At 48.1% G+C, this 25,716-nt stretch overlaps 1 protein-coding gene across 4 annotated transcripts in view; it reads left to right on the forward strand.

The window, feature by feature from the left end:
- Positions 1 to 25,716, forward strand: part of ANKRD52 (ankyrin repeat domain 52) — a 664,467-nt gene that overhangs the window by 507,881 nt on the left and 130,870 nt on the right. For all 4 annotated transcript variants that reach the window (XM_069230557.1, XM_069230556.1, XM_069230555.1 and 1 more), the window contains one exon: positions 17,345 to 17,427. In XM_069230557.1, coding sequence (XP_069086658.1) covers positions 17,345 to 17,427 — 83 coding nt within the window. The remainder of the gene's footprint in view (positions 1 to 17,344; positions 17,428 to 25,716) is intronic.

A 25,716-nucleotide genomic window follows, 5' to 3' on the forward strand; every position in this document is an offset into this window, starting at 1 on the left:
AGAAAAACAAGGAGTCACTGGCCAGTCAGGACAGCCCCTAAGGTGTCCTGAGCTGAGGTGACTCTGACTTTTAGAAATCCTCCATCTTGCAGATGGAGGATTCCCCCAATAGGGCTAGGATTGTGACCCCCTCCCCTTGGGAGGAGGCACAAAGAGGGTGTACCCACCCTCAGGGCTAGTAGCCATTGGCTACTAACCCCCCAGACCTAAACACGCCCTTAAATTTAGTATTTAAGGGCTACCCTGAACCCTAGAAAATTAGATTCCTGCAACTACAAGAAGGACTGCCCAGCTGAAAACCCCTGCAGCGGAAGACCAGAAGACGACAACTGCCTTGGCTCCAGAAACTCACCGGCCTGTCTCCTGCCTTCCAAAGATCCTGCTCCAGCGACGCCTTCCAAAGGGACCAGCGACCTCGACATCCTCTGAGGACTGCCCCTGCTTCGAAAAGACAAGAAACTCCCGAGGACAGCGGACCTGCTCCAAGAAAAGCTGCAACTTTGTTTCCAGCAACTTTAAAGAACCCTGCAAGCTCCCCGCAAGAAGCGTGAGACTTGCAACACTGCACCCGGCGACCCCGACTCGGCTGGTGGAGATCCGACACCTCAGGCGGGACCCCAGGACTACTCTGATACTGTGAGTACCAAAACCTGTCCCCCCTGAGCCCCCACAGCGCCGCCTGCAGAGGGAATCCCGAGGCTTCCCCTGACCGCGACTCTTTGAACCTAAAGTCCCGACGCCTGGGAGAGACCCTGCACCCGCAGCCCCCAGGACCTGAAGGACCGGACTTTCACTGGAGGAGTGACCCCCAGGAGTCCCTCTCCCTTGACCAAGTGGAGGTTTCCCCGAGGAACCCCCCCCTTGCCTGCCTGCAGCGCTGAAGAGATCCCTAGATCTCCCATTGACTTCCATTACAAGCCCGACGCTTGTTTCTACACTGCACCCGGCCGCCCCCGCGCTGCTGAGGGTGAAATTTCTGTGTGGGCTTGTGTCCCCTCCGGTGCCCTACAAAACCCCCCTGGTCTGCCCTCCAAAGACGCGGGTACTTACCTGCAAGCAGACCGGAACCGGGGCACCCCCTTCTCTCCATTCTAGCCTATGTGTTTTGGGCACCGCTTTGAACTCTGCACCTGACCGGCCCTGAGCTGCTGGTGTGGTGACTTTGGGGTTGCTCTGAACCCCCAACGGTGGGCTACCTTGGACCAAGAACTAAGCCCTGTAAGTGTCTTACTTACCTGGTTAACCTAACAAATACTTACCTCCCCTAGGAACTGTGAAAATTGCACTAAGTGTCCACTTTTAAAACAGCTATTTGTGAATAACTTGAAAAGTATACATGCAATTTTGATGATTTGAAGTTCCTAAAGTACTTACCTGCAATACCTTTCGAATGAGATATTACATGTAGAATTTGAACCTGTGGTTCTTAAAATAAACTAAGAAAAGATATTTTTCTATACCAAACCTATTGGCTGGATTTGTCTCTGAGTGTGTGTACCTCATTTATTGTCTATGTGTATGTACAACAAATGCTTAACACTACTCCTTGGATAAGCCTACTGCTCGACCACACTACCACAAAATAGAGCATTAGTATTATCTATTTTTACCACTATTTTACCTCTAAGGGGAACCCTTGGACTCTGTGCATGCTATTCCTTACTTTGAAATAGCACATACAGAGCCAACTTCCTACATTGGTGGATCAGCGGTGGGGTACAAGACTTTGCATTTGCTGGACTACTCAGCCAATACCTGATCACACGACAAATTCCAAAATTGTCATTAGAAATTCATTTTTGCAATTTGAAATTTTTCTAAATTCTTAAAAGTCCTGCTAGGGCCTTGTGTGTTAAGTCCCTGTTTAGCATTGTCTTTTAGAGTTTAAAAGTTTGTTAAAAGTTTGAAATTAGATTCTAGAAACAGTTTTAGATTCTTTAAAAAGTATTCCAACTCTTAGCAGAATAATGTCTGATACAGAGATGCAGGTGGTGGAACTCGACACCACACCTTACCTCCATCTTAAGATGAGGGAGCTAAGGTCTCTCTGTAATATAAAGAAAATAACCATTGGCTCCAGACCTACCAAAATTCAGCTCCAGGAGCTGTTGGCAGAGTTTGAAAAAGCCAACCCCTCTGATGATGACATCACAGAGGAAGAAATTAGTGACTTGGAGGCCAATGTCCCTCCTCCAGTCCTAAATAGGGAGAACAGGACCCCTCAAGTCCTGTCTCCAACTGTGTTAGTCAGAAATAGTGAGTCCCTCACAGGAGGGTCCCACATTTCTGAAATCACTGAGGATGCTCTCAGTGAAGATGACCTCCTGTTAGCCAGGATGGCCAAAAGATTGGCTTTAGAGAGACAGCTCCTAGCCATAGAAAGGGAAAGACAAGAGATGGGCCTAGGACCCATCAATGGTGGCAGCAATATAAATAGGGTCAGAGATTCTCCTGACATGTTAAAAATCCCCAAAGGGATTGTGACAAAATATGAAGATGGTGATGACATCACCAAATGGTTCACAGCTTTTGAGAGGGCTTGTGTAACCAGAAAAGTGAACAGATCTCACTGGGGTGCTCTCCTTTGGGAAATGTTCACTGGAAAGTGTAGGGATAGACTCCTCACACTCTCTGGAAAAGATGCAGAATCTTATGACCTCATGAAGGGTACCCTGATTGAGGGCTTTGGATTCTCCACTGAGGAGTACAGGATTAGGTTCAGGGGGGCTCAAAAATCCTCGAGCCAGACCTGGGTTGACTTTGTTGACTACTCAGTGAAAACACTAGATGGTTGGATTCAAGGCAGTGGTGTAAGTAATTATGATGGGCTGTACAATTTATTTGTGAAAGAACACCTATTGAGTAATTGTTTCAATGATAAACTGCATCAGCATCTGGTAGACCTAGGACCAATTTCTCCCCAAGAATTGGGAAAGAAGGCGGACCATTGGGTCAAGACAAGGGTGTCCAAGACTTCAACAGGGGGTGACCAAAAGAAAGGGGTCACAAAGACTCCCCAGGGGAAGGGTAATGAGACAACCAAAACTAAAAATAGTAAAGAGTCTTCTACAGGCCCCCAAAAACCTGCACATGAGGGTGGGCCCAGAGCCTCTTCACAAAACAATGGGTACAAGGGTAAAAACTTTGATCCCAAAAAGGCCTGGTGTCATAGCTGTAAACAGCATGGACACCAAACTGGAGACAAGGCCTGTCCCAAGAAAGGTTCCACTCCAAACTCCCATCCAGGTAACACTGGTATGGCTAGTCTCCAAGTGGGATCAACAGTGTGCCCAGAGCAAATCAGGGTCCACACTGAAGCTACTCTAGTTTCTGAGGGTGGGGTGGATTTAGCCACACTAGCTGTCTGGCCGCCTAACATGCAAAAATACAGACAGCAACTCTTAATTAATGGGACTAGAATAGAGGGCCTGAGGGATACAGGTGCCAGTGTCACCATGGTGACAGAGAAACTGGTTTCCCCTGGCCAATACCTGACTGGAAAAACTTACACAGTCACCAACGCTGACAATCAGAGAAAAGTACATCCCATGGCAATGGTTACTTTAGAATGGGGAGGGGTCAATGGCCTGAAACAGGTGGTGGTCTCCTCAAATATCCCAGTGGACTGTCTGCTTGGAAATGACCTGGAGTCCTCAGCATGGGCTGAGGTAGAACTAAAAACCCATGCAGCAATGCTGGGTATCCCTGAACTGGTGTGTGTGAAAACAAGAGCACAATGCAAGGCACAGGGTGAACAAGTAGAGCTGGAGTCTGGAAGAATGGCCCAGCCTACCAAGAGAACAGGAAAGTCAGCTGGGAAACCAACTGCAACACAGCAAAAGAAAGGGAACCTCTCTTCTCAGGAAGAAGTTCTGCCCTCTGAGGGAACTGAGCCTTTGGAGCTTGAACCTTATCAGGTTGAGCTCTTAGGCCCAGGGGGACCCTCAAGGGAGGAGCTGTGTAAGGGACAAGAAACCTGTCCCTCTCTTGAAGGCCTTAGGCAGCAAGCTGCTGAAGAGTCCAAAGGCAAGAAAAATGGAATGCATAGGGTCTATTGGGAAGATGGACTCCTGTACACTGAGGCCAGAGACCCCAAACCTGGTGCCACTAGGAGAGTGGTAGTGCCTCAGCTGTTCAGGAAGTTCATCCTAACATTGGCCCATGACATTCCCCTTGCTGGACATTTGGGACAAACCAAGACGTGGGAGAGGTTAGTCAACCACTTCTACTGGCCCAATATGTCCAACATGGTTAAGGAGTTTTGCCTCTCCTGCCCCACCTGTCAAGCCAGTGGTAAGACAGGTGGGCATCCAAAGGCCCCCCTCATTCCACTTCCAGTGGTGGGGGTTCCCTTTGAAAGAGTGGGTGTGGACATAGTTGGTCCACTGGAACCTCCCACAGCCTCAGGAAATATGTGTTCGATGGCATCTGTCGCTGTAGATACGCATGTTCTGCAATAGCTCGCCATCTGGTGTTGGGCCGGAGTGTTACAAGTTGTTTTTCTTCGAAGAAGTCTTTCGAGTCACGGGACCGAGTGACTCCTCCTTTTGTCTCCATTGCGCATGGGCGTCGACTCCATCTTCGATTGTTTTTTTTCCGCCATCGGGTTCGGACGTGTTCCTGTCGCTCCGAGTTTCGGAACAGAAAAAATAGTTAATTTCGGAAGATTTTCGTCGGTATTGTTGCGTTCGGGATCGGCGTACTTAGATTCAACACCGCATCGAAGATCGAAGAGCTCCGGTGCCCTTCGGGGTAGTTTTTCGATCCTCCGTCGGGGCCTGGTCGGCCCGACCGCGTGCTGAAGAACGCCGATGGAACGGACCCCGTTCCGTTTCTGCCCCAAATGCCACAATAAATACCCCTACACAGACCAACACTTGGTCTGCAACCTGTGCCTGTCACCTGAGCACAGCGAAGACACCTGCGAGGCCTGTCGTGCGTTCCGGTCCCGAAAAACACTCCGAGACCGTCGAGCCAGAAGACTTCAAATGGCGTCCGCACCGACAGCCCGACGGGAGTTCGAGGAACAGGAAGAGGAAGGTACCTTCTCGATCCAAGACTCAGACTCCGAAGGATTCGACGATACACAAACCGTGAGTAAGACGTCGAAAACCACACAAAGAAACATTTACAAGGCCCAGGGGACGCCACTGCCACCAGGCCATGGCTCAACCCATAAAATCGGTGACCGACCGTCGGCACCGAAAAAGGCCCAAACAGTGCCGAGATCGTCCGACTCCGGTCGAGACACCGGCACGCAGCCTTCTCGGGACCGAGAAAGTGCTGGAGACAAGCCTCGACACCGAGATGCCGGTGTGGACACGGCTCGACGCCGAGACAGCGGCACCGAAACAGATCGACGCCGAGAGGTTTCGGCCCCGAAAAGGAAAAAAGTCACCTCGGAGCCGAAAAAACACGCAGACAAAGTTTCGATGCCGAAACAAACTGCAAGCGACCCAGCTTCAGGCTCTTATACAGAAGAGCACTCGCTAACCTCCCAAATGCAGAAGCATAGGTTTGAGGAAGAGCTACAAGCAACTGATGCGGACCATACGCAAAAGCGTATCTTCATTCAGCAGGGGACAGGAAAAATAAGCACCCTTCCCCCCATTAGGAGAAAGAGAAGGTTGGAGTTCCAGACGGAACAAGCACCACAACCAAAAGTGGTGAAAAGAGTTACACCACCACCCTCTCCTCCGCCCGTGATTAACGTTTCACCAGCACAAACGCCATCACACTCCCCAGCTCACACCACCATGAGCCAGGGTGACCAAGACCAGGACGCATGGGACCTATACGACGCCCCAGTGTCAGATAACAGCCCAGAGGCATACCCTACAAAACCATCTCCACCAGAAGACAGCACCGCGTACTCTCAGGTGGTGGCTAGAGCAGCACAATTTCACAACGTAAGCCTCCACTCAGAACAGGTCGAGGATGATTTCTTGTTCAACACACTCTCCTCCACCCACATCTCCTACCAAAGCCTGCCTATGCTCCCTGGTATGCTCCGGCACGCAAAAGACATATTTAAGGACCCGGTCAAAAGTAGGGCAATCACACCAAGGGTGGAAAAAAAGTATAAGCCGCCTCCTACGGACCCGGCTTTCATCACAACACAGCTGCCACCAGACTCTGTTGTTGTAGGAGCAGCTAGGAAAAGGGCCAACTCTCACACATCTGGAGATGCACCACCCCCAGATAAAGAAAGCCGCAAGTTTGATGCAGCTGGTAAGAGAGTCGCAGCACAAGCTGCAAACCAGTGGCGCATCGCGAACTCCCAGGCACTACTTGCGCGCTATGACAGAGCCCACTGGGACGAGATGCAACATCTCATTGAACATCTGCCCAAAGACTTCCAAAATAGGGCAAAACAAGTGGTTGAGGAGGGACAGGCCATCTCCAACAACCAGATCCGCTCCTCCATGGACGCTGCAGATACAGCTGCACGGACAATTAATACATCTGTAACTATCAGAAGGCATGCATGGCTCCGAACGTCTGGATTTAAACCAGAGATTCAACAAGCAGTTCTCAATATGCCTTTTAATGAAAAAGAACTGTTCGGTCCAGAAGTGGACACAGCGATTGAGAAACTCAAAAAAGATACGGACACTGCCAAAGCCATGGGCGCACTCTACTCCCCGCAGAGCAGAGGGAATTACAGCTCATTCCGTAAAACGCCCTTTCGAGGGGGGTTTCGGGGTCAAAGCACACAAGCCAGCACCTCACAAGCCACACCGTCCAGTTACCAAGGACAGTATAGAGGAGGTTTTCGGGGACAATATAGAGGAGGGCAATTCCCTAGAAATAGAGGAAGATTCCAAAGCCCCAAAACCCCTACTACTAAACAGTGACTCACATGTCACTCACCCCCTCCACACAACACCAGTGGGGGGACGAATAGGTCATTATTACAGAGCATGGGAGAAAATCACTACAGACACTTGGGTTCTAGCAATTATCCAACATGGTTACTGCATAGAATTTCTACAGTTCCCTCCAAACATACCACCAAAAGCACAAAATTTAACAACACACCATTCCAATCTCCTAGAGATAGAAGTGCAGGCACTATTGCAAAAGAATGCAATCGAATTAGTGCCAAACACACAAATAAACACAGGAGTTTACTCACTGTACTTTCTGATACCAAAGAAGGACAAAACACTGAGACCAATCCTAGACCTCAGAGTAGTCAACACTTTCATCAAATCAGACCACTTCCACATGGTCACACTACAAGAAGTATTGCCATTGCTAAAGCTGCACGACTACATGGCAACTTTAGACCTCAAGGATGCTTATTTCCATATACCAATACACCCATCGCACAGGAAATACCTAAGGTTTGTATTCAAAGGAATACATTACCAATTCAAGGTACTGCCTTTCGGATTAACAACCGCACCAAGAGTCTTTACCAAATGTCTAGCGGTAGTCGCTGCACACATCAGAAGACAGCAAATACATGTGTTCCCATATCTAGACGACTGGCTAATCAAGGCCCATTCGTTAATAGAGTGCTCAAATCACACAAATCATATCATACAAACCCTCTTCAAACTAGGGTTCACCGTCAATTTCACAAAATCCAAAATTCTGCCACGCAAGGTACAACAATACCTGGGAGCCATAATAGACACATCAAAAGGAGTAGCCACTCCAAGTCCACAAAGAATTCAAAATTTCAACACCATCATACAACGCATGTATCCAACACAAAAGATACAAGCAAAGATGGTATTACAACTCCTAGGCATGATGTCATCATGCATAGCCATTGTCCCAAACGCAAGACTGCACATGAGGCCCTTACAACAATGCCTAGCATCACAGTGGTCTCAAGCACAGGGTCACCTTCTAGATCTGGTGTTAATAGACCGCCAAACTTACCTCTCGCTTCTGTGGTGGAACAACATAAATTTAAACAAGGGGCGGCCTTTCCAAGACCCAGTGCCACAATACGTAATAACAACAGATGCTTCCATGACAGGGTGGGGAGCACACCTCGATCAACACAGCATACAAGGACAATGGAACGTACATCAAACAAAACTGCATATCAATCACCTAGAACTTCTTGCAGTTTTTCAAGCACTAAAAGCTTTCCAACCAATAATAGTTCACAAATACATTCTCGTCAAAACAGACAACATGACAACAATGTATTATCTAAACAAGCAGGGAGGGACGCACTCCACGCAGTTAAGCCTGTTAGCACAAAAAATTTGGCATTGGGCAATTCACAACCAAATTCGCCTAATTGCACAGTTTATACCAGGGATACAAAATCAACTCGCAGACAATCTCTCTCGAGATCACCAACAGGTCCACGAATGGGAAATTCACCCCCAAATACTGAACACTTATTTCAAACTCTGGGGAACACCTCAGATAGACTTGTTTGCGACAAGGGAGAACGCAAAATGCCAAAACTTCGCATCCAGATACCCACACAAACAATCCCAAGGCAATGCCCTATGGATGAACTGGTCAGGGATATTTGCTTACGCTTTTCCTCCTCTCCCTCTCCTTCCTTACCTGGTAAACAAACTCAGTCAAAGCAAACTCAAACTCATATTGATAGCACCAACTTGGGCAAGGCAACCCTGGTACACAACGCTGCTAGACCTATCAGTGGTACCCTGCATCAAATTGCCCAACAGGCCAGATCTGTTGACACAGCACAACCAAAAGATCAGACACCCAGATCCAGCATCGCTGAATCTAGCAATCTGGCTCCTGAAATCCTAGAATTCGGGCACTTACAACTTACCCAAGAATGTATGGAAGTCATAAAACAAGCAAGAAGGCCATCCACCAGGCACTGCTATGCAAGTAAATGGAAGAGGTTTGTTTGCTACTGCCATATTAATCAAATACAACCTTTACACACAACTCCAGAACATGTAGTGGGTTACTTGCTTCACTTACAAAAATCTAACCTAGCTTTCTCTTCCATTAAGATTCACCTTGCAGCAATATCTGCATACCTGCAGACTACCTATTCAACTTCCCTATATAAAATACCAGTCATTAAAGCATTCATGGAGGGCCTTAGGAGAATTATACCACCAAGAACACTACCTGTTCCTTCATGGAACCTAAATGTTGTCCTAACTAGACTTATGGGTCCACCTTTTGAACCCATGCACTCCTGCGACATACAGTTCCTAACCTGGAAGGTGGCATTTCTCATCGCCATTACTTCCCTGAGAAGAGTAAGCGAGATTCAGGCGTTTACTATACAGGAACCTTTTATACAACTACACAAAAATAAAGTCGTCCTAAGGACCAATCCTAAATTTTTGCCAAAGGTTATTTCACCGTTCCATCTAAATCAAACAGTGGAACTTCCGGTGTTCTTTCCACAGCCAGATACCGTAGCTGAAAGGGCACTACATACATTAGATGTCAAAAGAGCATTAATGTATTACATTGACAGAACAAAGAACATCAGAAAGACTAAACAACTCTTTATTGCATTTCAAAAACCTCATGCAGGAAACCCAATTTCAAAACAAGGTATAGCCAGATGGATAGTTAAATGCATCCAAATCTGCTACCTTAAAGCTAAACGACAGCTGCCCATTACACCAAGGGCACACTCAACCAGAAAGAAAGGTGCTACCATGGCCTTTCTAGGAAACATCCCAATGCAAGAAATATGTAAGGCAGCCACATGGTCTACGCCTCACACATTCACCAAGCACTACTGTGTAGACGTGTTATCCGCACAACAAGCCACAGTAGGTCAAGCTGTATTAAGGACATTATTTCAGACTACTTCCACTCCTACAGGCTGATCCACCGCTTTTGGGGAAATAACTGCTTACTAGTCTATTGCAGAACATGCGTATCTACAGCGACAGATGCCATCGAACTGAAAATGTCACTTACCCAGTGTACATCTGTTCGTGGCATCAGTCGCAGTAGATTCGCATGTGCCCACCCGCCTCCCCGGGAGCCTGTAGCAGTTTGGAAGTTACCTTCAATTATTTATATATGTATCATCTCAACCTTAAATAAGTGCATACTTAGTCACTCCATTGCATGGGCACTATTACTACAATTCAACTCCTACCTCACCCTCTGCGGGGAAAAACAATCGAAGATGGAGTCGACGCCCATGCGCAATGGAGACAAAAGGAGGAGTCACTCGGTCCCGTGACTCGAAAGACTTCTTCGAAGAAAAACAACTTGTAACACTCCGGCCCAACACCAGATGGCGAGCTATTGCAGAACATGCGAATCTACTGCGACTGATGCCACGAACAGATGTACACTGGGTAAGTGACATTTTCAATATCCTGGTAGTAGTGGATCATGCTACCAGGTATCCTGAAGCTATTCCCCTTAGGTCGACTACTGCCCCTGCAGTAGCCAAGGCCCTCATTGGTATCTTTACCAGAGTGGGTTTCCCTAAGGAGGTGGTGTCTGACAGAGGTACCAACTTCATGTCAGCATACCTAAAGCACATGTGGAATGAGTGTGGAGTGACTTATAAATTCACTACACCATACCATCCACAAACTAATGGCTTGGTTGAGAGATTCAACAAGACATTAAAAGGCATGATCATGGGGCTCCCAGAAAAGCTCAAAAGGAGATGGGATGTCCTCTTGCCATGTCTGCTTTTCGCTTACAGAGAGGTGCCACAGAAGGGAGTAGGATTCTCACCCTTTGAACTTCTGTTTGGTCATCCTGTAAGGGGACCAATTGCCCTTGTTAAAGAAGGCTGGGAGAGACCTCTCCATGAGCCTAAACAGGACATAGTGGACTATGTACTTGGCCTTCGCTCTAGAATGGCAGAGTACATGGAAAAGGCAACCAAAAACCTTGAGGCCAGCCAACAGCTCCAGAAGTTTTGGTATGACCAAAAGGCTGCACTGGTTGAGTTCCAACCAGGGCAGAAAGTCTGGGTCCTGGAGCCTGTGGCTCCCAGGGCACTCCAGGACAAATGGAGTGGCCCTTACCCAGTACTAGAAAGGAAGAGTCAGGTCACCTACCTGGTGGACCTGGGCACAAGCAGGAGCCCCAAGAGGGTGATCCATGTAAACCGCCTTAAGCTCTTCCACGACAGGGCTGATGTCAATCTGTTGATGGTAACAGATGAGGATCAGGAGGCAGAGAGTGAACCTCTCCCTGATCTTCTGTCATCAGACCCAAAAGATGGCACAGTAGATGGAGTGATCTACTCAGACACCCTCTCTGGCCAACAGCAAGCTGATTGTAGGAGAGTCCTACAACAGTTTCCTGAACTCTTCTCCTTAACCCCTGGTCAGACACACCTGTGTACCCATGATGTGAACACAGGAGACAGCATGCCTGTCAAGAACAAAATCTTTAGACAATCTGACCATGTTAAGGAAAGCATCAAGGTGGAAGTCCACAAGATGCTGGAATTGGGAGTAATTGAGCGCTCTGACAGCCCCTGGGCTAGCCCAGTGGTCTTAGTCCCCAAACCTCACACCAAAGATGGAAAGAAAGAGATGAGGTTTTGTGTGGACTACAGAGGGCTCAACTCTGTCACCAAGACAGATGCTCATCCAATTCCAAGAGCTGATGAGCTCATAGATAAATTAGGTGCTGCCAAATTCTTAAGTACCTTTGACTTGACAGCAGGGTACTGGCAAATAAAAATGGCACCTGGAGCAAAAGAGAAAACAGCATTCTCCACACCTGATGGGCATTATCAGTTTACTGTTATGCCCTTTGGTTTAAAGAATGCCCCTGCCACCTTCCAAAGGTTGGTGAATCAAGTCCTTGCTGGCTTGGAGTCCTTTAGCACAGCTTATTTGATGATATTGCTGTCTTTAGCTCCACCTGGCAGGATCACCTGGTCCACCTGAAGAAGGTTTTGAAGGCTCTGCAATCTGCAGGCCTCTCTATCAAGGCATCCAAATGCCAGATAGGGCAGGGAACTGTGGTTTACTTGGGCCACCTTGTAGGTGGAGGCCAAGTTCAGCCACTCCAACCCAAGATCCAGACTATTCTGGACTGGGTAGCTCCAAAAACCCAGACTCAAGTCAGGGCATTCCTTGGCTTGACTGGGTATTACAGGAGGTTTGTGAAGGGATATGGATCCATTGTGACAGCCCTCACTGAACTCACCTCCAAGAAAATGCCCAAGAAAGTGAACTGGACTGTAGAATGCCAACAGGCCTTTGACACCCTGAAACAAGCAATGTGCTCAGCACCAGTTCTAAAAGCTCCAGATTATTCTAAGCAGTTCATGGTGCAGACTGATGCCTCTGAGCATGGGATAGGGGCAGTTTTGTCCCAAACAAATGATGATGGCCTTGACCAGCCTGTTGCTTTCATTAGCAGGAGGTTACTCCCCAGGGAGCAGCGTTGGAGTGCCATTGAGAGGGAGGCCTTTGCTGTGGTTTGGTCCCTGAAGAAGCTGAGACCATACCTCTTTGGGACTCACTTCCTAGTTCAAACTGACCACAGACCTCTCAAATGGCTGATGCAAATGAAAGGTGAAAATCCTAAACTGTTGAGGTGGTCCATCTCCCTACAGGGAATGGACTTTATAGTGGAACACAGACCTGGGACTGCCCATGCCAATGCAGATGGCCTTTCCAGGTTCTTCCACTTAGAAAATGAAGACTCTCTTGGGAAAGGTTAGTCTCATCCTCTTTCGTTTGGGGGGGGGTTGTGTAAGGAAATGCCTCCTTGGCATGGTTGCCCCCTGACTTTTTGCCTTTGCTGATGCTATGTTTACAATTGAAAGTGTGCTGAGGCCTGCTAACCAGGCCCCAGCACCAGTGTTCTTTCCCTAACCTGTACTTTTGTATCCACAATTGGCAGACCCTGGCATCCAGATAAGTCCCTTGTAACTGGTACTTCTAGTACCAAGGGCCCTGATGCCAAGGAAGGTCTCTAAGGGCTGCAGCATGTCTTATGCCACCCTGGAGACCTCTCACTCAGCACAGACACACTGCTTACCAGCTTGTGTGTGCTAGTGAGGACAAAACGAGTAAGTCGACATGGCACTCCCCTCAGGGTGCCATGCCAGCCTCTCACTGCCTATGCAGTATAGGTAAGACACCCCTCTAGCAGGCCTTACAGCCCTAAGGCAGGGTGCACTATACCATAGGTGAGGGTACCAGTGCATGAGCATGGTACCCCTACAGTGTCTAAACAAAACCTTAGACATTGTAAGTGCAGGGTAGCCATAAGAGTATATGGTCTGGGAGTCTGTCAAACACGAACTCCACAGCACCATAATGGCTACACTGAAAACTGGGAAGTTTGGTATCAAACTTCTCAGCACAATAAATGCACACTGATGCCAGTGTACATTTTATTGTAAAATACACCACAGAGGGCACCTTAGAGGTGCCCCCTGAAACTTAACCGACTGTCTGTGTAGGCTGACTAGTTTTAGCAGCCTGCCACGAACCGAGACATGTTGCTGGCCCCATGGGGAGAGTGCCTTTGTCACTCTGAGGCCAGTAACAAAGCCTGCACTGGGTGGAGATGCTAACACCTCCCCCAGGCAGGAATTGTCACACCTGGCGGTGAGCCTCAAAGGCTCACCTCCTTTGTGCCAACCCAGCAGGACACTCCAGCTAGTGGAGTTGCCCGCCCCCTCCGGCCAGGCCCCACTTTTGGCGGCAAGGCCGGAGAAAATAATGAGAAAAACAAGGAGGAGTCACTGGCCAGTCAGGACAGCCCCTAAGGTGTCCTGAGCTGAGGTGACTCTGACTTTTAGAAATCCTCCATCTTGCAGATGGAGGATTCCCCCAATAGGGCTAGGATTGTGACCCCCTCCCCTTGGGAGGAGGCACAAAGAGGGTGTACCCACCCTCAGGGCTAGTAGCCATTGGCTACTAACCCCCCAGACCTAAACACGCCCTTAAATTTAGTATTTAAGGGCTACCCTGAACCCTAGAAAATTAGATTCCTGCAACTACAAGAAGAAGGACTGCCCAGCTGAAAACCCCTGCAGCGGAAGACCAGAAGACGACAACTGCCTTGGCTCCAGAAACTCACCGGCCTGTCTCCTGCCTTCCAAAGATCCTGCTCCAGCGACGCCTTCCAAAGGGACCAGCGACCTCGACATCCTCTGAGGACTGCCCCTGCTTCGAAAAGACAAGAAACTCCCGAGGACAGCGGACCTGCTCCAAGAAAAGCTGCAACTTTGTTTCCAGCAACTTTAAAGAACCCTGCAAGCTCCCCGCAAGAAGCGTGAGACTTGCAACACTGCACCCGGCGACCCCGACTCGGCTGGTGGAGATCCGACACCTCAGGCGGGACCCCAGGACTACTCTGATACTGTGAGTACCAAAACCTGTCCCCCCTGAGCCCCCACAGCGCCGCCTGCAGAGGGAATCCCGAGGCTTCCCCTGACCGCGACTCTTTGAACCTAAAGTCCCGACGCCTGGGAGAGACCCTGCACCCGCAGCCCCCAGGACCTGAAGGACCGGACTTTCACTGGAGGAGTGACCCCCAGGAGTCCCTCTCCCTTGACCAAGTGGAGGTTTCCCCGAGGAACCCCCCCCTTGCCTGCCTGCAGCGCTGAAGAGATCCCTAGATCTCCCATTGACTTCCATTACAAGCCCGACGCTTGTTTCTACACTGCACCCGGCCGCCCCCGCGCTGCTGAGGGTGAAATTTCTGTGTGGGCTTGTGTCCCCTCAGGTGCCTTACAAAACCCCCCTGGTCTGCCCTCCGAAGACGCGGGTACTTACCTGCAAGCAGACCGGAACCGGGGCACCCCTTTCTCTCCATTCTAGCCTATGTGTTTTGGGCACCGCTTTGAACTCTGCACCTGACCGGCCCTGAGCTGCTGGTGTGGTGACTTTGGGGTTGCTCTGAACCCCCAACGGTGGGCTACCTTGGACCAAGAACTAAGCCCTGTAAGTGTCTTACTTACCTGGTTAACCTAACAAATACTTACCTCCCCTAGGAACTGTGAAAATTGCACTAAGTGTCCACTTTTAAAACAGCTATTTGTGAATAACTTGAAAAGTATACATGCAATTTTGATGATTTGAAGTTCCTAAAGTACTTACCTGCAATACCTTTCGAATGAGATATTACATGTAGAATTTGAACCTGTGGTTCTTAAAATAAACTAAGAAAAGATATTTTTCTATACAAAACCTATTGGCTGGATTTGTCTCTGAGTGTGTGTACCTCATTTATTGTCTATGTGTATGTACAACAAATGCTTAACACTACTCCTTGGATAAGCCTACTGCTCGACCACACTACCACAAAATAGAGCATTAGTATTATCTATTTTTACCACTATTTTACCTCTAAGGGGAACCCTTGGACTCTGTGCATGCTATTCCTTACTTTGAAATAGCACATACAGAGCCAACTTCCTACACTTATTCATTCCATTGCATGGGCACTATTACTAACATACACAACTCCTACCTCACCCTCTGCGGGGAAAACAATCTAACATGGAGTCGACGCCCATGCGCAATGGAACAAAGGAGGAGGAGTCCCTCGGTCTCGGGACTCGAAAAGACTTCTTCGAACAAAAACAACTTGTAACACTCCGACCCAACACCAGACGGCAGACTATGCACAACATGTGAATCTGCAGCAACTAATGCCACAAACAGATGTACACTGGGTAAGTGACATTTTCCTTTCTTAGTTTATTTTAAGAACCACAGGTTCAAGATTTACATGTAATACTTGAAATGAAAGGTATTGCAGGTAGGTATTTTAGGAACTTTGAATTAGCAAAATAGCATATACAGTTTTCATATAAATCACATATAGCTATTTTAAAACTAGACAGGGCAATTTTCAACAGTTCCTGGGGGGGAGTAAGAGTTTGTTAGTTTGTTAGTCAGGTCCTGGGGGATGCGGGTGCAGTGTCCCTACCAGGCGTCTGGTTCTGAGAAGCAGGCAGTCGCGGTCAAGGGGAGCCTCGGAATTCCCTCTGCAGGCGTCGCTGTGGGGGCTCAAGGGGGGGGGGGGACTCTGGCTACTCACGGACTCAGTCGCCGGGGAGTCCTCCCTGAAGTGTTTGTTCTCCACAAGTCGAGCCGGGGGCGTGTTAAGCCCCTCCACCCAGAGCAGGCTTTTGTTTCTGTCCTCAGAGATCACAAAGGCCCTCACCACATGGGGTCAGAAACTCGTCTCTCAGCAGCAGGCTGGCACAGACCAGTCAGTCCTGCACTGAACAATTGGGTAAAATACAGGGGGTATCTCTAAGATGCCCTCTGTGTGCATTTTTCAATAAATCCAACACTGGCATCAGTGTGGGTTTATTATTCTGAGAAGTTTGGTACCAAACTTCCCAGTATTCAGTGTAGCCATTATGGAGCTGTGGAGTTCTTTTTTGACAGACTCCCAGACCATATACTCTTATGGCTACCCTGCACTTACAATGTCTAAGGTTTTGCTTAGACACTGTAGGGGCATAGTGCTCATGCACCTATGCCCTCACCTTTGGTATAGTGCACCCTGCCTTAGGGCTGTAAGGCCTGTTAGAGGGGTGACTTACCTATGCCATAGGCAGTGTGAGGTTGGCATGGCACCCTGAGGGGAGTGCCATGTCGACTTAGTCATTTTCTCCCCACCAGCACACACAATCTGGCAAGCAGTGTGTCTGTGCTGAGTGAGAGGTCCCTAGGGTGGCATAAGACATGCTGCAGCCCTTAGAGATCTTCCCTGGCATCAGGGCCCTTGGTACCAGGGGTACCAGTTACAAGGGACTTACCTGGGTGCCAGGGTTGTGCCAATTGTGGAATCAAAAGTACAGGTTAGGGAAAGAACACTGGTGCTGGGGCCTGGTTAGCAGGCCTCAGCACACTTTCAAATCAAAACTTAGCATCAGCAAAGGCAAAAAGTCAGGGGGTAACCATGCCAAGGAGGCATTTCCTTACAGTTACCGTCCTGCAAGGACAGGCAAAGACTCACCCCCTCCAAAGTTGGACAGCTAGTAAAGGGGTGCAAAGCATGTGTTTCTACAGCCACACACGCCATCGCACAGATAGTTACCTAAGGTAAGTACCTTTTTCTTCAAAACTTTTCAAAAAGATGCCAAACACTTTATAGAAATGTAACCCTGACAAGGCAGAGTTCATACTTTTTTGCTACCACCTGGAATTTACATGTAGCCATAACTGGTTATTGGAAATGCACTTCGCTGACTTCTTCTCTACTCTAGCCCCTGGTATAAAGTCTCTAGGTATCTGGCTCTAACCCCCATCTCTTAGTTTTACCACACATCTTTCAGATCGTAACCCTCACTTGAGTGAATTAAGCTGTGTTCACAAGACTCAGAATATGTGGGCTTTAGCGTCATGTTTGATTTTCTGTCTTAGTTTATAACTTCTATATCTGTCTGTGCTTCTAGGGCCATGAAAAGTGTGCCTTGCTGATACTGGGAGAGACCCAAGACCTTGGCCTTATCAATGCAACCAACAGCTCGCTGCAGATGTGAGTATTTGAGCAGTAGATTTATAGTATACTTTTTTGGTGTGATAATCGTTCGTTTTTTTTTTTTTTCTGCTTTGGATATTTCATAAATTCACACTCCATGTCACTGAAGTGGGAATCCCTCTGTAACTTAACAATATCAGTACAAGGCACTGCCTGCTTGCGTGGCCTCAAAGCCATGTGTCTTTAATCGCATATCTACCTCATTGAAAAAGAATCAAACTTCAGCCAATGACGTGAGAGTGCAGTCCACCTCTCCCAAATGTCATCACACATCAGATTTCCTCAGTACATCATGTGAAAGGGAATTTCTGAGTTTTGCTCTCACTTCACAGTAGGTATGTGCTTCATTTCCACTGAAATACTCAATTTAAAATCCCTAGATGTTTGTAGATGCAGATTCTTTCCACCGCTACCTTTAGGTTAGGGTAAACAGGTATACATATGGAAAATTAAAAAATTAGCCTCCTTAGGGCTTGTGACTGCTGTGGGGGAAATGTGGGTTTTCACAGATGATCTGCAAGTGTAAAGACTATAAGATCTACAAAATATGTTCAGATAAAGCTCTCCTTGATTATGAGGGGAGGCTTCTGAGATGGATGTTTGAAAAATAAGGCTGCTGGGCATATCTCCTTAGAGAAAGAGTCTGAGGTAAGCTCTCCTATGTCCGGAGAGAACAAAATAAATCTAAAAGAAAACTAGGTTCAGCTGAGGCATCAAAAACTAAATTCAAGAGGCAAATAATACTCTCCCCAGGCACACCCCAAACCTTTTCATCTCAATTACTCAACACAGCATTTAAAAGAAGATAAATAATATAATAACTGCCAAAATGGTCTGTATGAATTTTTTTAATGAAAACTGTGAGGAACATTCAATGATGAGGGGACCAGTAAATCTGATACAGGATCTACGCCATATGATGGGGGGCTATTATACAAGATTTCCATCAGGTACACTGACACAACCTACCCAACAGTAATCTTTCACATCTCAGAACAGATACCTGATGCTCCAAGAACAGAAGTTGTTGAGACTCCACAGCCTCCAACTCCGCACCAGCAGAGCAAGCAAGCGCTTTTCAAGTTTTCCTTAAGAACCGGTGATGAGCAGTACATAAATGTGGAGGAGGGAGAGTTGCGTAACATGGACAGTCTAAGGCGTAATGAATGCTGCAACTATATTCTCCCAGTAAGACAGCCAATGGCACCCACAGCAGTAGATTTGCCACCAAATGACATCAGTAATTTTCACAGTTTGGTGGAAAGATCTGCAGAAATATTTGATTTGCCTGACTCTGTCAGAGAGAATGACTGCTTTTTATATAACTTTAAAGAGCCAGCGAGAAAATCTGTAAAAGGATTCCTCTAAGAGACGTTGTTAAGCTCATGAAAATTCCAACTATAGTAGCTGCTTTAGCACCTAGGCTGGAGAAGAAATCTAAAATTTCAGAAGACTTATCAGCTTGCTTCCTTGGGCACCCAAAAGCAGACTTTGTCATCATGAATGCTCATCAATATAGAATGAGAAATCCAACACTACCGTTAGTGACACCATCAGATAGAGAAGGGTGGTGAATGGATATGCCTGTTGAAAGATGTTCCTCTACAGCAGCAATGTCAGTTAGGGTGGCTAATACATGTAGATTCGACAGGCAGTGAGCCCCATACCTAGACCTACTACCAGAAGAAAAGAAACAAAAATGATTCTTCAGGAAGGAGAAAAGGCATCTATAATGCTTATTGATTTGGATATGGACATGGCAAATACTGGCTTTTGATAAATTACTGGAGCTGCTGTCTAACAAAGGTAAGATTAGTTGAGCACCATTTCGTCCACAGCTGAAGTTCAAATTGGAATTATGAACATGCCATTTGTTGGGCCATCATTGTTCAGCAAACACGTGGAAGATGCTCTCCAAAACATTAAATTAGACGTGGATATGGCAAGATTGCTAAGAACATTACAGCAACAAAGAACTCAATCCTTTTGTTGGGGCATAGGAACATCATATCCATATTTTGGGGTTGAATCCTCTAACAGATAGCCATTATACCAACCTGAGCCATATGTACAGTGTTACAGGTCACAATCATACATACAGCTGCACTCCTAAGCCTGGCATCTAAATCCATAGAGGAGGACAAACAAAGAATCAGGATAGTCAATGCTCTTGACAACTTACAGGCACCGGATTCCATATTCCAGGTAGCCTGTCCTCACTATCAGCTTTGTGTACTCCCTTTCTTCTTCCAGTCTGCTTTCAGGATATCTACCAAGTGAAGTCACAAGTTGCAGCTCACCTTTGACATCTAGGTCACAAGGTATATACTTACCTAGACAATTGGCTGGTGCCTCTACAGAAAACCTAACTACAACATCTGTAGACTTTTTTAGATCGTTAAGACTCGCCATCAGCGAATCAATCCTCTCTAGAACCAGCCCAGTAGCGTAACTTTTTTAAATGAGTAATAGCTAAGATGAAAGCAAAAGCTGTCCCACCAAAGGCTCATATTAGGCAGATGCCCAAAATCCTGTTGACACCAAAAGGCTCCTCAAAGCCAAACGCGAAGTTGACCTTGAGGCCTCCTCGATGCCTAGAGACGAGCACGTTGATTCTCTGATCCTCAAGAGATTCCAACAAGAATTAGATGCCATACAGAAATGTCTGTCTATCCACACAGTTGCAGGCAAAATCATGGCAAACCCGCCTGCAGGAAGGTCACTCTTTTTGGCACGGTTAACCCCACTTTTTGCTTGTTTATCAATGTGTTTAGACTTTTTCCACTGGGATCCTGCTAATTAGGGCCCCAGTGATTGTGCTCTTTCTTCTAAATTTGGTTGCTTTGGTACCCTATGTACCCTACAATTGGCAGACTGGTGTACCCCTGTAAGTCCCTATTATATGGTACTTGGATACCTAGGGCATATGTACACCAGGGGTCCCAATGGGCTGCAGCATGCATTATGCCACCCTTAGGAGCCCATGCAAACTGTGTTCTAATGCCCTGACATTGCAGCCTGCATGAAAAGGGTCATGCACCCGTTCACTACTGGTCACTGCACGAGGTCACTGTACGTCACGCCTGCGGAAGGCCCTCCTAACCCAGAGGCCAGGGTGCAGGTCCCTGTGTGAGAAGGCACCCCTGCAAGAGCATGGGTACCCTTACAAACTCCAGTTCTAATGCACTGGACTTCATAAGTGCGGGGAAGTAATGTTACCCGTTTACTGGTCATAGGCCACTGTGGTCCAGCTACATAATGGTAACTCCGAACCTAGGCATATTTGGTATCAAACATGTAGGAATCATACCACACTACTAATGCCAGTATTGGTGGCATAATTCCATGCACTCTGGGGCCCCTTAGAGCCCCCCCCCACCCCCAGTATTGCATCTACGATTCCAGGGTTGGCGGGCAGCTCACGCTGCTGCAGCCCCTCAGACAGGTTTCTGCCCTCCTGCTGCTTGACCAGCTCAAGCAGGGGAAGGCAGAACAAAGGAGTTCCTGTAGGAGAGGGGAGCATCACCCTCTTCCTTGGAAATAAGTGTTACAAGGCTGGGGAAGGGTAACCTGCCCACGCCATCGACTTGCTTTGACGGGCACATTTGGTGCCCTCTATGCATAAACCGGTTTGCACCAGTTCAGGGACCCCCGGTCCCTTCTCTGGTGCAAAACCTCATAAAGGAAAGGGGAGTGATCACACCCCTCTCCATCACTGCCCCAGGGGTGGTGCCCAGAGCTCTTCCAGGTGGCCACTTGATTGTGCCATCTTGGAAACAAGATGTGCAGAGGCCCCTGGGAGCATCTGTATGGTCAGGACTGGTGACTGACGTCAGTGACCCCCTCTGATAGGTGGTCACTGTGCAGTGTGACCAAGCACCCTTTTTGGGCTATTTAGGGACTCCCTTACAGGTGGGTCCCCAGATTTGGCGTGCAAGACTCCACCAGAACTCCTCTGCATCAACCTCTTCTACTCCTGGCCACCAGAACTGCTGTTTGATTTCACAGGAACAAAGCAAGCCTGCAACTCACAGGACATCCTCACGTTGCAACATTGTTTCTTCGGGCTCCTTCCATTAATTGCAATATTTTCATGGCTGTGCATCCTCTGGGGTTGGCAAAACTTCAGCTGCACCAAAGAAGTAAGAAGGAATCTCCCCTGGAGTGAAGGAGTCACTCCCCTGCATCTGCAGGCACATAAGGCAACAACGTCCGGCTGCTGGGATCTGCTCTCCACAGAAACTGCGTGGGTCCTCCAACATGCGTGGTGGTCCTGAGTGGTCCTCTTGGTCCTCTCTGTCTATTTTGGGAGACTGTGAGCCCTTGCCGTTCCTTGCAGGACAGAGTACCCCTGTGCACTACGACTCTTGCAGCAACCAAGGCTTGTTGACTCCTGTGCCAAAGGATCTTCAGGCTCCAAGTAGCCCCAGCCACCAGCACTTCATCCTTGCAAGGACAGTCTCTCCTCTGCTGCTCCAGTGATGTGGGACTCCTCTCCAGGTGTGCCGACTGGGCCTCACTGCAGCTTACTGTGCTTGCTGCCAGTGGGTTACCTGTGGGGGCTGCGACTGCTTCTGCTGGGTCTCCCGACTGCTGAGGGTCAGCCCAGACTCCCTTCCAAGGGTAGAGTCCGCTGGACCTTGCTAGCCCTCTTCTTTGCTGCAAGTCCTCTACTGCCCTGATTGGCATTTGCTAAGGCTTGTTGGTGGTCCTCCTGACCACAGACCAGCTGCGGACTGGCGTGGGACAGCTGCATGACTCCAAGGACCTTCTGGGCTTCACAGCTGATCTTCATCTTCCCTCATCAACCCCTATCTTCATCCACAGAAGGATGACTAGTGGCTCCTGCTCCACCTGGACAATCCTGTGTGGACTGTATTCTGTCCCCTTCTCTTACAGGTCCTTTTTTATGGAATCCACCGTTGGGTTCCACTGAACTGGTCCTGGTCTTGCAGTCTTGCTTTTCCAAGTCCCCTTGTTATTCTTTGCGACGACCAGGTAAATTACCTCTTCTCTCCTTGTCACTGGGGGTCACCTAGGTACTCACCTCTTGGGGTCCTAATTCCTCCCAGCTAACTATTCCACACCTTTGGGTGGGGGACCTAACTTTGCATTCCGCTATTCTAGTATATGGTTTGGCCCCCTATAGGGCCCTAACCATTTTCTGCAATTTCTTGTCAATGCTTGTTTTTCTATGCTAATTCCTAATACTTACAGTGTACTACGTGTACTTAACTCCAGTTGAGGGACTGCCTATAAGTAATCTAGTTCAGTGTTTATGTAATAAAGTACCTTTTTCTTTTGCAACACTGTGTGGTTCCTTTCATGTGTGATAAGTTGCTGTGTGACTGCAGTGGTATTGAAAATGCTTTACATTCCTCCTAGATACGTCTTGGCTGCTCACCACAGTTACCACTAGAGAGCCCTGGCTTCCTAGACACTATCTAACTAACTAATAGGGGTTGCCTGGATCTGGTATAATTTGCAAACACCATAGGTGTTCACCACACAACAAGCCAGCATCCTACACTGCCTCGGCGGGGATATCATCTTCCAGGTTCCCCTCCCCTGAGCCAGCACCGAAGAATTGCGTAACACATCCACCATACCTCTTTCTCTACCACACAGCACACCTCTATTTCCACCACCATCATGCATGTGCACACCACATGCCTATGACAGAGGGGGTCCTCTCTTTTGTACACTATGCCAGGTAGTTCCAATAGCCCCCATTAACCCTTCTGATCACCCTTCAGTCGAGCGCTCCACTAATGATTCCTGGGATTACTATAATGTGGATCCTCCAGATGATCCTGGTCTAGACCACTACCCATTGACGGCCTCCGTGCTTGACAAAACCATGGCATAATATGATTAATTCAGACGGCTGGAGTGTATCACAATATGGTCATTGTAGGAAGCTGGCCTGGTGTGGGGTGGGTACCCAAGGTGCTTACACCTTATACGAGGTCCAGGTATCCCCTCTTAGTGAAGTGTAGGCAGTGTCAAGAAGCCGGGCTCTCTAGAGGTAGCTGTGGATGAGCCGCCATGGCTTATCTATGAGACATGCAAAGCTCGTGCAACACCACTGTAGTCACACAGCACTTACACACATGAAGGAAAACACTCAGTTGTACACAAATAAAGGTACTTTATTTTTGGCACAGATTATCACAAATCACTAGACAGGTGACTCACCCTTAGGAGGTAAGTAATACACTAAATATATACACAAAAAATCTGAAATAGGCATAGAAAAGGTTAGAAAACAGTAATAACCAGTTCGATGGCATATGTTGCTGCAGATACACATGTTTGGCACAGTCCGCTGCCTGGTGTTGGGCTCGGAGTATTACAAGTTGTTTTTCTTCGAAGAAGTCTTTTTGGTCACGGGACCGAAGGACTCCTCCCTCTTCGGCTCCATTGCGCATGGGCGTCGACTCCATCTTAGATTGTTTTTTTTCCGCTGTCGGGTTCGGACGTATTCCTTTTCGCTCCGTGTTTCGGTTCGGAAAGTTAGTCAGAATCTCGGAAGAAAGCGTCGGTATTGTTCCGTTCGGTATCGGGATAGTTAGGTACATCGACACCGATCATCGGAAGACTTTGGGGTAGCTTCGATTCCCCCATCGGGGCCTGGTCGGCCCGACCGCGTGCGACATCGAAGCCGATGGAACGGACCACGTTCCGTTTCTGCCCAAAATGTCACAGTAAGTATCCTTATACAGATCAGCACTTGGTCTGTAACTTGTGCTTGTCCCCCGAGCACAAGGAGGATACCTGTGAGGCCTGTGGAGCCTTCCGGTCCAGAAAAACACTCCGGGACCGAAGAGCCAGGCGTCTACAAATGGCGTCCACGCCGACAAAACAACGTTTCGACGACGAAGAGGAAACATTCTCGGTTCCGGAATCAGAATCCGGAGACTCCGACGTCGAACAACAGCAACAAACTGTGAGTAAGACGTCGAAAAGTAAAACCGTCGAGAAGACAAAAGCCCAGGGGACGCCACTGCCAACAGGCCATGGCTCGACCCATAAAACAGGCGACCCGTCGAAGGCGCCGAAAAAGGGCACGCCCATAGCGAAGACACCCGACTCCGGTCGAGGGACCGCCATGGAGCAACCTCGGAGCCGAGAAAGCGGCTCCGAGAGACAAAGACAAGATACCGGCACCGAAAAACATCGGCACCGAGAATCCATGCCGAAAGGAACAAAAATTCTGTCGGTGCCGAAACCGAAAAAAGATTCTCTCTCGGCGCCGAAAAATACCACACCTTCATCCTACTCAGAGGAACAAGGAATAAGTGGCCAGATGCACAGATTTGGACAAGAGCTCCAAAGTGTAGAATCAGACTACACACAAAAGAGACTGTACATCCAGCAAGACACGGAAGATATCAACCCTTCCCCCAATAATGAGGAAAAGAAGGATCAGTCTCCTCAAGGATGACGCACAACCACAAGCCAAAGTGGTAAAAAAAGTCACGCCTCCGCCCTCTCCACTACAACAGGCATCGCCGGCACAAACACCGCCACAAATGCACTCACCAGCGCAAACTACCATAAGTCAAGATGATCAGGATCAAGACGCTTGGGACCTATACGACACCCCAGTGCCGGACAATGATCCAGATTCATACCCCACAAAGCCGTCACCGCCAGAGGACAGTACCTCATACTCACAACTGGTGGCTAGGGCTGCAGAATTCCACAATGTCCAACTGCATTCAGATCCTATAGAGGATGATTTTTTATTTAACACCCTCTCGGCTACACATAGCCAATATCAATGTCTCCCAATGCTACCGGGGATGTTACGGCACGCAAAACAAATTTTTGAAGAGCCCGTAAAATCAAGAGCCATCACCCCAAGGGTGGATAAAAAATACAAACCACCACCCACAGATCCAGTGTTTATTACTTCGCAGTTACCACCTGACTCCGTAGTAGTAGGGGCAGCTCGCAAAAGAGCAAATTCCCATACATCTGGTGACGCCCCACCTCCGGACAAAGAAAGCAGAAAATTTGATGCGGCAGGGAAAAGAGTAGCATCACAGGCAGCCAACCAGTGGCGCATCGCAAATTCTCAAGCGCTGCTGGCCAGATATGACCGCGCTCACTGGGATGAGATGCAACTTCTCGTAGACCATCTTCCCCAAGAATACCAAAAAAGGGCGCAGCAAATAGTTGAAGAGGGACAAACGATCTCAAACAATCAAATCCGCTCTTCACTGGACGCAGCCGATACTGCAGCGAGAACAGTCAACACTGCTGTCACCATAAGGAGAC

The sequence above is a fragment of the Pleurodeles waltl genome, chromosome 4_2, assembly GCF_031143425.1.
Source record: "Pleurodeles waltl isolate 20211129_DDA chromosome 4_2, aPleWal1.hap1.20221129, whole genome shotgun sequence".
NCBI lineage: Eukaryota > Metazoa > Chordata > Amphibia > Caudata > Salamandridae > Pleurodeles > Pleurodeles waltl.